The sequence below is a fragment of the Neopsephotus bourkii genome, unplaced genomic scaffold, assembly GCF_033783945.1.
Source record: "Neopsephotus bourkii isolate Nb327-2 ecotype Australia unplaced genomic scaffold, CSIRO-AGI_Nbou_v1 NB_962, whole genome shotgun sequence".
NCBI lineage: Eukaryota > Metazoa > Chordata > Aves > Psittaciformes > Psittacidae > Neopsephotus > Neopsephotus bourkii.
The window spans coordinates 7,791,509-7,803,753 of record NW_026901456.1 but is presented as its reverse complement, the minus strand read 5'-3'; the positions used below and the strand labels follow the sequence as shown (position 1 = coordinate 7,803,753).

The following is a 12,245-nucleotide window of genomic DNA, read 5'->3' as shown; positions in this document are numbered from 1 at the left end:
TCTCTTGCAGTCGTTGCTTGGTGTGCAAACGACATCAGTAAATAACATTGATATAAGGGGAAACGTTTTGTGGTAGGAAAACCAACATCAGTTATTAGTTTGGCACCTCTTCCCCGCGCTTCTGAAAGCCCCATCGTCCCTATTAAAGTTCCCCGCTTTTGCCCGCCCGTGGGACCGCTCTTCTCGCCCCATTCTGCCAGATACAGCAGCCGGTTTCCCTGCGGAGCGCCTGGTCAGGACGCATCCGAACCCGCCCGGCGCAGCCTGCGCCCTCAGACCCCCGCTCCCGCAGGGGGCACTGGGCGCCCCCTCACCTATAGTGCTGCGGGGCTCCGGGGGGCCGGCGGGACGAGTGCCCTCCGCCTCTCTCACAGGGCGCCCCGCCGCCAACAGCGCTGAGCCGGGGCCGGGCCTCCCCTCGGCGCCCCGCCGGCGGGGGCGGGGACTGCGCCGTGGCCGGGCGGGGCGGGGCGGGGCGGGGCGGTGCATTGTGGCGTGGCGCACCCGCGGGCTGCCGGTTGGACGTGGTGTTGTTGCTCGCGGCTCAGGGCCCTGAGTGGGTTGCCGTTGCCCACAGCCGCTCTGCGCGCCTTGGTGGGGGCCGGTAGAGCGGCTCCCATTATGGTCAGCCATGGCGTGGCTGCCGGGCGAGCTGGCCGAGCTGCGTTGGTGCGCTCTGGTCGCCCTCTTCGTGGCGGCGCTGGCCACTCTGGCCGTCTACCTGGTGCAGTACGTGCTGCTGGCCCTGCGGCGGAGCCGGCCACCGCCTCCGCCGCTGCCGTCGCCGCCACCGCGGCAGGACGACCTGCAGGAGGAGGGCAGCTCCGTGCTGTCCTGGGCACTGTCGCTGGGCAGCTGGCGGCGGCAGTGGCGGCGGGCCTGGGTGGCGGCGCTCAGCGCCGAGGCGGCTGCAAGGACGGTGAGTGCCGGGCACGCAGGTGAGGGGCGGCGGGCGGGAGGGCAACGGCGCCGCCCCGCCGCAGGGCCGGGCCCGGCCCGGGAGTTCCGGGCGGTGCCGGCGGCGGCTCCCCCGAGCCCACCGGGCTGAGGCTGGGGCCGGGGCCCTGGGGTGTCCCGCCGGGGCGGGGGAGGGCGGCGTGTGCCTGTGTACCGGCGGGGGCTGCGCCCGCCCGGGGCGAGGAGCGGCTGTAGAGACACCGGGACTTGGTCCGGACGTATCTCGTGTGCTGTCAGCACGGTGCTGGCAGCGACTGCTGGTGTGTTACTGTCCCTCGGTGTGCGTGTGTGTGTGTGTGTATGGGTATGCGATGTATGTGTTTGTATATGTATGTATATGTACTATACACATGTGTATGTGTATATTAATATGTATGTATTTATACACACACACATATAGGTACTTGGTGGCAGTGTGACAGGAATTCGCAGGCAGGAGCTGGCCAGGAGCACGGAATGGGCACATGTGCGGGAGCCGGGAGAAAGGGGAGGAAAGCCGTGATCCCCGGTGGCCCCTGGTAGGGGCTTGTGCACCGATAACATTGTTCGGGCGCAGGGAACAGGAAACAATGGAAACTTCCTGGCCTGGGAGCCAGCGTGGGGCCTGCAGCCCGTCCTTCGGCAAATAGCTCCGAGAGCCAGGCTTCCTTCGTGCTGCCTTACGCCTTGCTGGACCTGTGTGCGTGTCAGCGTAAGACTGAGGGCTGGTGTCCTCCATGCAGCCGAGGGATCGTGGGTGTCTCGGCTATTGGTCTGTTTGCTTTTAGCCCATGTCAGGATGGATGCTCAAATTGTGCCACCCCTTTGCATCCCATCCTACCCTTCTTCCAGAGGCTGCACTGTGGCATGCGGCTTGTTGGTTTGTGTATGTCCAGGTGTAAGATGCGAGGAGTTTAGGTGAGGCTGGGGCAAGCCAACTCTCTGATCCTGAGTTCTGAACCCCTGCCATGCCAGAGGGAAGTGCTGAGCCTAAACTGTCTCAGAAGCGGCATGTACTCAGGTCTCCGAATTCGTGTGCAGCACTCTCCCTAGGCTTAGGAGGTTCCTTTCCCAGCAGCCCACCAAGCTGTCTTCTCATATGTCCGGCTGGGCGAGAAGGAAGAGTGGGGCAGTGCCTGTGTGTGAAAGATAAGGAAAGTATTTAACACTTTCCAGACATCGCTGTAAGTTAGGGCAGCAGAAAGAAAATACCTCGTCTGCCCTTTCAAATTGCACAGGGCAGTTGAGGAAAGCATGCGTTGTGCTAAGAAATGAAGATTTGCTTTGCACTTGTGGAAGAGAAGAGCCCAGACAGCTTGGGCACAGGTGCTGGGAACTGAAAGTAGCTAGAAACAAGCAGCAGCTTCCCGTCCCTGACTGCAGAGCAAAGCCACTTTGACAGGGCCATGTACACCCTCCCTCCCACCCCTGGTGAGCAGCTGCAGCCGTCTCTGGCCATGAGTTCACTGCCTGGCACTGCAGTGTGGCATTCCTCCCGCTGTCAGCCTCCCAAAACAATGTCAGTGGCGCACAGCTAATGAAATTCCTATGTGCAAAACAGCCCCGGGTGACAAGGGAAGCTGTGCTGGCTGCTTGGTGTGGGTAGCAGGTGGATAATGCAAGTGCTGATGCCTCTGAAAGCATGACCTCACTGCCAAAACAGGTATAAAGCTGCCTTTTCCTTGCTGTCTGTGTGAAGACTGAGGAGCTGTCATGACTGCCTTTCGTCACCCATGAGGAAGGATTGGGCAGGGGAAGGTTTCTTTCCTCACCTCTGCAAGATGATGTTTGGATTTTCTTAGTTTTGGCAATGCAGCTCTATTATTGGGCCAAACCAAAAACGCCTTTTAAAACTGCAGCATTGATTAATCCTTATTCAAGAAGAGCAGTTTCACTGAACTCTGACGTTGCTCATGGGCTTCGCTCTGCACTGTGCTATGTACCTTGATATTCTGGTACAGAGTAAGATGAGATGATTAGGCCCATAGTTATGCACTAAGTATAGGTGTTCAGGCTCTACCCTGTATTATGTACTGAGGTGTCATGCAATTAATCCATACAAGTTTTGACATACATTTGCAGTTCCATCTCCGGTTCTTCCAGGAACTTTACTGGCAGTGTATTTTTATTACTTGGTTTCAAGCGACGGGTTCACCACCTAATGATGCTTCCTTTTTTTTCTTCTTTCTTAGGATTCACAGTTGCTTACGTTTGAGGAAGATGACCCACCAGAACCACTTGAGCTAGAAGTTAAACAAGTTGTTAGTATTGTAAAGTCAGCTCAAGAAAAGGTAAATTTCAGTTTGGTTTTGTTTCAGTGTACTTTTGGGCAGGAAATGTTAACTTTTATTATTAATGTCAGTGGGAGTTCTGTTTGTCAATGCTTCTGTACCTGTGACCTAAATTTGTTACGGCTGCTAAGAGGCTGCCTCTCTAGTGAGCCTGTGCAAGCTCTTTGCACTGATTCACTCCTTTTGCAAGTCCTGAGCAGAATGTCCTCCAGGCTTTCTATCAAACGGGCAATAACCAGGGTTATGCCAAGCTTATGGATACGTCCCCAATGAATTTGTAAGCTGCCCTCTCTCCCAACCCCCATCAGAACAATGGTTCCCCATCCTATTGCTGAAGTGTGGGGTGGGGATTTCATGAAGAAGGAAAGGGAAGGGAAACTTCTCCTCTGGGCCAAAAGTCTGCCTCTTGCTGTTTGTGTGGCTGATTACAGGTTTGCTTCAGAAGCTGGAGCTGGGTAAGGATCAGTGGAACAGGTGCAAAGTCCTGAGGGTGAAGTCTTGACTCTACTGAATCCTGTACTCAGTGAGGAGAGAATGGTCTCTTTCTTCCTCTCCGCATACCCCTTTCTTCCTCTTCCCCCACCCCACGTACTGCACAGTGCTTTAATGCATGTAGAGTGAAAATAAGGGAGAATGTGGCTCTTGGAACAGAGTAAACATGCACTGAAAGGAGGAAGAAAAAGTACATATGCATATTAGCAATGATATCTTTCGCATTTCCATCCTAGTGACTGTTAACTACTAGTTACATCTGCACGGGTGCTCTGCTTCACGTACCTGCATCAAATCAGTCTAATGCTTTTCTTCTAGTTTTGCTTTGTTAATTTGGTTGGTTTGTCTGATTTAGATGTTAAGCAGCTCTACTATGATTCCTTTGAAAACTATGCATGCTTATCTGCCTCATACACAGCTCTAGGCACACCCTCATTGGTGGCAGCTGGGGATTGCCAACATGTAAATTTGTGCACTTGCTCACTGTCTTCTTCCCCTTGTCCCTCCTGTTTTAATCCCCTGCCAGTGGTCCCTGCCTCAGCAGTGGTGCTAGAGAGAGACTGGAGTTGGTTGGGCTGTAGAGTAGGCACTAATATTGCTCTGTGCCACTGGAAGACACAAGAATGGGAAATTTTAAGGAGAAGGAGCTACTAGGTATAAAAGTGGTGTGCTGTGTAACATGTGAAGTCAGCAACTGAGGGAGATCCGCTGCAAATAAAAGCTAGTGACTAACAGCAGAAAGATAGGTGACTTGCAGCACAGTGTCTAAAACATTGCTGGAAGGCTGGCAGAGCTGCAAGTGTGTTTGCATGGGCGGTGTCCAGGAGGTTTGGGTCTGTTGGCTGCTCTTGGCCAGCGTCAAAGTTTAGCAGGGGTGCATGGGGCCAGCTGTGTGCTCAGAGTACTGTGCCCATAGCTGCACCATGATGAAAACAGCGTCCCAGGGCTAAAACCCCTCTTTTGTCTCGCATGTGTGCCAGAACCAAGGCACAGCGCTGCAGTCCTGGATTTCCCTGAGGTCATGCTGTACCACTGGGAACATCCCTGCTGCAGTCCTCAGCTGACTTACGTGGTTTTTACCAGTAGATTCTGCCTGCCATAGCAGTGAGGTAAGTTAGTGCCTGTGGTGCCCTCTAGGCACCTTCACCTCCTGTGGTTAAGCTTGGGCAGTGGAAGGCAGCAAGTGCTGACTCCATGGGAGCCTGAGCCCAGGGAGCTGTTTGCTGCTATAGGGCTGTTCTCTTGCTTTCCTCTACCTGTGGCTTTGTAAGCCGGCACCCTCCCTTATGCAGTCTTTGGTTCTTGTCTGACCTTGGGTTACATCATTTCAGTATGTTAATCAAGCTGTTATACTGCAGCCAGCAATCTAATGTGGTTTTGCAGCAGCTTAAACCAATATAAGCACATTTTAAAATGTATTGGATTAAACCAGGTTTGCTTATGTAAAGTGTTTTTTTCTGAACTGCCCCTAAACCTATTTCCATAATCTTGTGCACAGCTGCTGGGAAAATTTCTCTGAATTATCCTTACTTTCTCAGTTAACGTACAACCTTAATATTTATTTGGGTTTCAGTGTATAATAACCTTAGAGTGGAACTCTGATAGCTACCTTAAATGCATGCCTTTCTCTGAAACACCTCAGGAGTTCTCTCATACAGTAATTGTGTCTCTTATGTATTCCTCAGGTAATAACAAGGGTCCAAAGGTGGTTTTTTGTGCTGTTTTCTTTTACCCCCTTGCTTTTCAAGCTCTTTATCTTTGCATGTGAAATTGAAATCTCTCTCTGTAGCTTGTCCAAACTCAAACTTCTGATATGTATTTGCAACTCACTACTGGTATGACTGGATCTGTATGCAGTTTGTGACCGCATGCTGCATGTTTACCAATGTTGTAGCATCCCACAGAGCTCTGCACTTGCCTGAGGCTTCAGCTGGCATAAGACTGTTGGCCTGCAACTGGTCCAAGCAGCTGCTTTACTTGTGGTCTGTATGGCAAGAGTGTATAAGTGCCTTGGTTCAGGAGTCTGGGCTTGATTTAATGCATGTTGTTTCAAATATGTATTTGACCTTGCATCAGAGAGGTTGTGGTCATCAAAGGAAGTATAGGATTGAGGGTGAGAGATCAAAATAGCAGTAAACATGGGATGTGTAATACTTGAATGCAGGTGCATGCTGACAGAGCCCTGTGGTATGTCTTTTGAGGTGGGTGGTCCTCTGTCCTCTTGAATGCTGGGCCATGGGGCACAGCCAGGTGATGAGCCTGTTTGGTGCTGGGAGTGAGCCTTCTGCCTGGGAAGTCTTGCTCCAAACCAATATGGGATTGCCAGCCTGACTGTAATTACTGTATTACTGCTGACAGCCCTGTTTATCACCAGGATGCAGGCTGACATGTGCTGTCCTTAGGTATATACACACTGTCCTTGGCTCGAAGAAGCTGAAAGTTGTAAAACTGGTGTGTGGTCCACAGTGCAGCGCTGCAGACATGGTTGTGGAAGCTGCTGTATGTCAGCCTGGCCAGAGTTGTTGTGATAGGGACAGACCGCTCTGGGGCTGAGGGTTACACTACACTGCTTCTTGACAAAGCCTCCATTTATACATCACCTTCACTCCAGTTTTGGGCCACAGCCTACATATATAGGACAAAGTGGCCCATTTTCATTGTGTGGTGTTGGTTATTTTGTTTTAATAAAGTAAACATTAGGAATATTCTTAGCTAATTCTGCCAGCCTTTCCATTACTACAGTCTGTTTTCAGAGGCTTTGAACTTCACAACAACAAAAAAGGCAACAAAAAAGATGATCCTCTTGAGGACTTGGTACAGAGGGTTTGGATGGAGCAGTCTCCCCTCTTTTCCTGCTTCATACCTAAATAGAAAGGGCTAAAATGCTGTCAGAGTGCCATTCCATTAATGAGTGATACCAAGTTGCTATACAAGGAATGACCGTTTTGGATCGCAGCAGGCAACAGCAAATATGAAAGCCTCATGTTATTTCTTATATGATGGGTCTTGCTGGGGAAATGGTGGAGAGAAAGGAGGACTGTTTCATGGGCATCTGAGAAGTCCTGTTTTCTGATGAGCTGTACAGCATACCTGGAGAGCCCTTATTAACCCACACAGCTGTCATAGCTTCATCTTGGTATCACTTTGCAGCCACCCTGCTGCGAACTGGCAGCCTGTGTTCGTGCCACACTGGGGTGTCAGGGCTTCCAGTTCCACTTGCTCTGAAGCAGGTAGAGACATTGTGCAGCAAAGGCTGCTTTCTGCTCCTGGAAAGACTGGTTTCTCATTGTCACTGCTACAGTACTAACTGAGATCATTCTGAGCTATGTACATGTGTTTCTTTCTGATTATTTTTGGTGGGGTGAGCTGCCCTGACCATCCTGTGCAGTTTCTTTTGTCTTTAACTCCCTGTTTTGCTTGAAAAGCTGTCCTGGAGCTTTGCTGCTTTAACGATGAGGTTTTTTACAAGCCTAGGTGGAATCATGGCCCTTCCAGCTTGATTCTGTACTAGTGTAGTTCTTTGTCTTTATTTACTTTTCTTCCATGGTGCTTGCTGTCATATCAAGCAAATATCATGTAAATATATCATGAAGGAATTCTGTTTCCTTGGTGAAGTTGTTCCTTAAGTATCCTTTCACAATATTGTCCTGCCTTGTAAGTCACTCCTGTGCACCCATTCTCCGCAGCAGCTCCAGTTAAATCTGTCTACTTGAACTTGATAGCTGAAGTGACACACAGCCCTACAGGCGAGGTCTTGCCATGCAAGATCACTGCTTCTTTATGTCTCTGGAAGTACTTTCCTGATGCATTTTAGGCTTTCAGTCTGCCTGTCCTGTGGCTGCTTCATGATGTGACTGAGACATCAATGTCCTTCCTTTGGTGTTCTCCCAGTGATAATGGTGCCCTTTGTATGAGTAGTATTTGTTAATTCTCCTACACATACTCTGTGTTTTGAATTGTATTTCTTTTCTTTTCTTACTTTTTTTCTCATCATTTCCATGTGATGTCTTAATCTTCCTTTATATTGCTGCTTCCCAGCTTGCTTTCCTCAGTTTCATGCTTTCTCCCGAGGGATTTTGAACCTTAACTATGCAGTTGGGTTGGTGCCTGACAGACTCCTTTGTAACTTGCTTCCATTTTCACCTCCGTGCTCACTGTGCTGTCTTCTCCTTTTCAAACACATCCCCATTCACCTTAATGTGGGAATGATGGAGTGCAAGCTTAATTATCAGTATGGTGACCCTACTAAAACAGACAAGAGGACATAATGGATCTCACCTACTTAAGAACTAAGTGTCTTGTAGAAGGAAAACATCAGGGTGGGGATTTGTTTGTTTCAGTGGAGATAATACTGGTTTGGGCACTGTCAGGTAGCCTGCCTGTCTTCCAGTTGCTGCTGCAGATGTGCGCGAGCCTCCTACAGGCTTGTGCCACATCTGCTATCTCGGCACAGGGATCAGGGGTACCTCAGCACTCCAGTGGCACAATGTGCCTGTGTCTCCGCAACGGAATGTCTTGCCAAGCTACTGCAGCACAAACTGGCAAACCTCTCCTGTATTTTATCGTCTTGTGCTGATCTCCATGTCTTCAGCGGTGCTGTCTCTCGAATGGTTTGTAAAGACATGTGTCTTTACAAACTAGCAAGTCTGTTTCTGGTATTTATTTGTTTTCCCCCTTTTTAAGTGCAAGTACTGCTTCCTGTCCTTGCTCTGTTTGATATTCACTTCAGTTGGCAGCCTTATTGAAAATTCTTCCTGTCCTGTCTCCTTGTACTCCCTGCTCATTTGTTTTATCCCCCTCCAGTCTCAAAGGAGTAGATAGATTCACATGCTGTATCAGTTTTTGCTTTGTTTCTGTTGCTGACATGGCAACTCTCTCTCTCCTGCAGTCCTTCCAGCACTCACTCTGCCTTCACCCTGGTGTTTACCATTGTTTTGGGAAACTGGTCCAGAGCTGTCTCATTACATTTGCAGGCAAATTTGCTTTGATATCAGCTTCTAAAAATCCACCTCTGGCTGTACCTGTATCAGACACTTCTCTCAGTTTGTATGTGTCACTTAGTAAACTGCTTGGGTAAAGAGGGAATGGTGAAGAAGCTAGAGAAACCTGCTCAAGAAGCCAGTGCATAGGCTCTGATAACCAAGGAAGATCATGTAGTTCCTATGTTGAACAGCTGTTATGACTATCAAAAGGCAGAAGTTTCTGACTGTAAAGTTTTCTTACAGTTAAGTTTTAAGCTGAGCACACAAACTGTCTGTGTGGCCATTGACAAGGGAAGTTTTCCATGCCAAAAAAAAAAGAGCCTTCTCCTTCTCAGAGGAGTACTCCAAGATAAACACAGAAAGTTGTGGAGGTCCTAAATCTAACAGCATACTGATCCCTACAGTGGAGATCAAGGCAGCTTTCACTGTGTGGCTGCTTCATGGCATGTACTCATTTTCTTGTGAAGATTTGTGTTACATACTACAGAGTATCCTGCTCTTCCTGGAGATACCAAGTGCAGCGAAACTTGCAGAAAAAGGCAAGCAAGGCCTGTGATGCTGAGGGTTTTACCCGTACATGTGATACGGTCATGGCCTGGGGAAGGTGAAGAATAGCTTACCCAGCAGGCCTGTCAGAACTTCCCTCTGAAGTCACGGCCCTTCATCCTCCCTTGGCCACAGAAGGGAACCTGCTGCTACATGTGGAGAGGGGAAGGAAGAGTTACAAACAGGCCACACGTAATACACAGATCAGTGTGTGCCAGTGCCAAAACTGAAACCTCCAGGCAAGAGGACACCATGTGTGAGGAGCAGAGGCACTCACTCCGGTGCTCCTGGAGATGAGACAGCTTCTGTTGCTACTTGAGGAAGAAAATAAAGTGAAATTTTGCAGCTCTGTCCAGAGGAGCCACAAAGGGAAAAAGTCAAGCTATAGAGGGGGAGAGCAAAGCCAGGGGAAGGGCTTAAATAGCTGTGGGTACACAAGTTTGGACACTTTGAGTTTCTCAGAAAAACGTGAGTCTTACTCAAGTGCTGTAGTGCTTTTCAGTCTCCTTTGTTCCTGCAGATGTTTATCAGAAATAAATTTTTTAGGATAATTATACAAACAATTTTAGACATGTGTAAGCAAGGTGTGTTACAGCATCTGCAGCTTGTTGGATCTGGGTGCCCATGTTAGGTAGATGGGGAGCAGAGCCCAGCCACGTCAAGGAGTTTTGCCCCATCAGCTCACCCACACAGTGGGCTAGTGTGATCAGGGTCAGGGATGGAGGCGGGTGAGGGGAGAGGCTGGAGGGTGTTGAGGAGCTAGCAAGAATAACCCTGGCATGGGGGTGATCAAGTGCCAGGAGTCAGCTGAATGTGGGGAGGAATAGCAGGGGGCTGAGAAGGAGCAGGGTGCAGCCTTGCTGGTGAAGGCACCCAAGGAAGGGCTGAGAATCCCTTCCATCGGAGATCCCCAAAATACATGGAGAGACCATGGCTGTTGACAGCTAGAGCTGCGGAGGTGCTGGAGAGAGAAAATACCTTGGTCCTGCTGGTAGAAGAGTCCTGATTTCTTTGTGCTTCTACTTCATCTCATCCTATTTATAATTTAGGAGGTCATGCTTGTCCAGTTGTAAGGTAACAAAAGAGAGCTGTGGTGTTATCTCTCTGTGAGTCCAGAATTAACCAGCCACAGCTTCTGTGTGGTGGTATAAGGGCCTAACTTTTAAAGAGCAGTTTGTTATAAGAATGCCAGGCTTTCTAGACTCTAAACCACAAAGTGTTGATGACTGGGGATGAACTGTGATAAGGAGGGTTGGGAGAGAAAGGAGAGGAAGATAAATTAAGAGCAACTCACTTCCCACCAGTTCAGGTGCTACTGTTTCTTGTGAACATCTATCCTTCCTCTTCTCTGACAACCAGAAAGGGGTGCTTTGCCTGACCCTCCCTTCTACTCTTCAACTGCACAGAGAAAATGAGTTTGAGGAAGCAGGGTGGGTGAGAACATGGAAGAAGAGGAGTGTTGCACAGGAAGCCTCAGTATTCTCTTCATGTGACTGTTCTGGGGAAAATGGCCTACTTGTTTCTGCTCTGGTCTATCAAAGTCATCCACTACACTTCTAAAGGAATGTCACTTAAAAAGGGAAGCGGCAGTTGCAGTCTCTTTAATCAGCTTCTCACCACATGTGGCATTATCCTAGATGAAAACAGAATTGCTTTCTCTTCAAATTCTAGCCCATTCTCTCTGTATTCCTACTCCATAATCCATCCCGCTGCCAGAACAAAGGGATTCAGATGATATACAGGTATATTATTTTCCATTAAGAAACGTGGAACCCGTCATTTTTCTGACTGGATTAAAAATTAGACCTCTGTACCTGAAGACCACAGTTACTTTATTGAAAGTGAGGGGAGAAGGGGGGTAGGACTCTCTTGACGAGGTGTAGAAAGGAGAGTGAAAATTGCCCTACCTGCAGCGTCTGTTTCCAACCTTTACTCAGAAGTAAACATAATTATGAAGAAAGTGGCACATGAAAACACGATTAAGAAGAGAGTGGCACATTAACTCATCTACCAACTCTTCTGCCACACTTTGTTTTTTAAGCAGTAATCAACCGTGTACCTTGGTGTTAGACATCCAGAAATTCCAGACAAATAGCTTTGCATCACATGTGCAGCAAGTCCAACTTGTTCTGAGTGCACTGAACCTCCTATGCATGTGTGGATGAAATGTGCATGGATGATAAACCCACTGCATTTAGGACATCCAGGTGTCATCAGCTTTTGCATCAGATCTGTCCTTTTCCTTCCTTTGCCCTTGAGAAAGAAGGAAGAGCCTATTCATTTTTGAAGTGTTAAAAGAGCAACCATGCCAATCCATCCCTGTGAATGAAAGGAGCAATTCTGTGTTTCAACTCATCTTCCGAGTTGAAAATATACTAGAATCATAGAATAGGTAGGGTTGGAAAGGACCTTAAGATCATCAAGTTCCAACGTCCCTGCCATGGGCAGGGACACCTCACACTAAACCGTATCACCCAAGGCTCTATCCAACCTGGCCTTGAACACTGCCAGGGATAGAGCATTCACAACCTCCCTGGGAAACCCATTCCAGTGCCTCACCACCCTCACAATAAAGAACTTCCTTCTTATATCCAATCTAAACTTCCCCTGTTTAAGTTTGAACCCATTACCCCTTGTCCTGTTACTACAGTCCCTAATGAAAAGTTCCTCCCCAGCATCCTTATAGGCCCCCAAATAATAACAAATAGAATAAGGACTTAGGGTCTTTGGTCTTGTTAGCTATTAAAAATCAGTTATATTCTATCATACTAGTGGGTTCTCATTGACTATGTGGGATTAAGGGTCAGAAATCATTTCTGAAAGGATATAGACTTCGAGAAGACATGAGGGGAACTGATTTGGCCACTTCTAAACTATAATTTGCAGGAGACAAACCTGAAAAGGCAAATCTTGTAGCTTATGAGTGTGGTTGGGATTTTTATTTGCCATGTCCACCTCTTCCCCCTGTTCCTTAGTAATTAAGTCTCTACCTTAATGG

At 48.6% G+C, this 12,245-nt stretch overlaps 1 protein-coding gene across 4 annotated transcripts in view; it reads left to right on the top strand.

Annotated features, from left to right (window-relative positions):
* Nucleotides 1-498: 498 nt before the first annotated feature.
* The window catches only part of C2CD2 (C2 calcium dependent domain containing 2), a 38,456-nt gene continuing 26,709 nt past the window's right edge, over nt 499-12,245 (top strand). For all 4 annotated transcript variants that reach the window (XM_061359199.1, XM_061359201.1, XM_061359200.1 and 1 more), the window contains exons 1-2: nt 499-919; nt 3,129-3,227. In XM_061359199.1, coding sequence (XP_061215183.1) covers nt 632-919; nt 3,129-3,227 — 387 coding nt within the window. In that variant the 5' untranslated portion in view covers nt 499-631. The remainder of the gene's footprint in view (nt 920-3,128; nt 3,228-12,245) is intronic.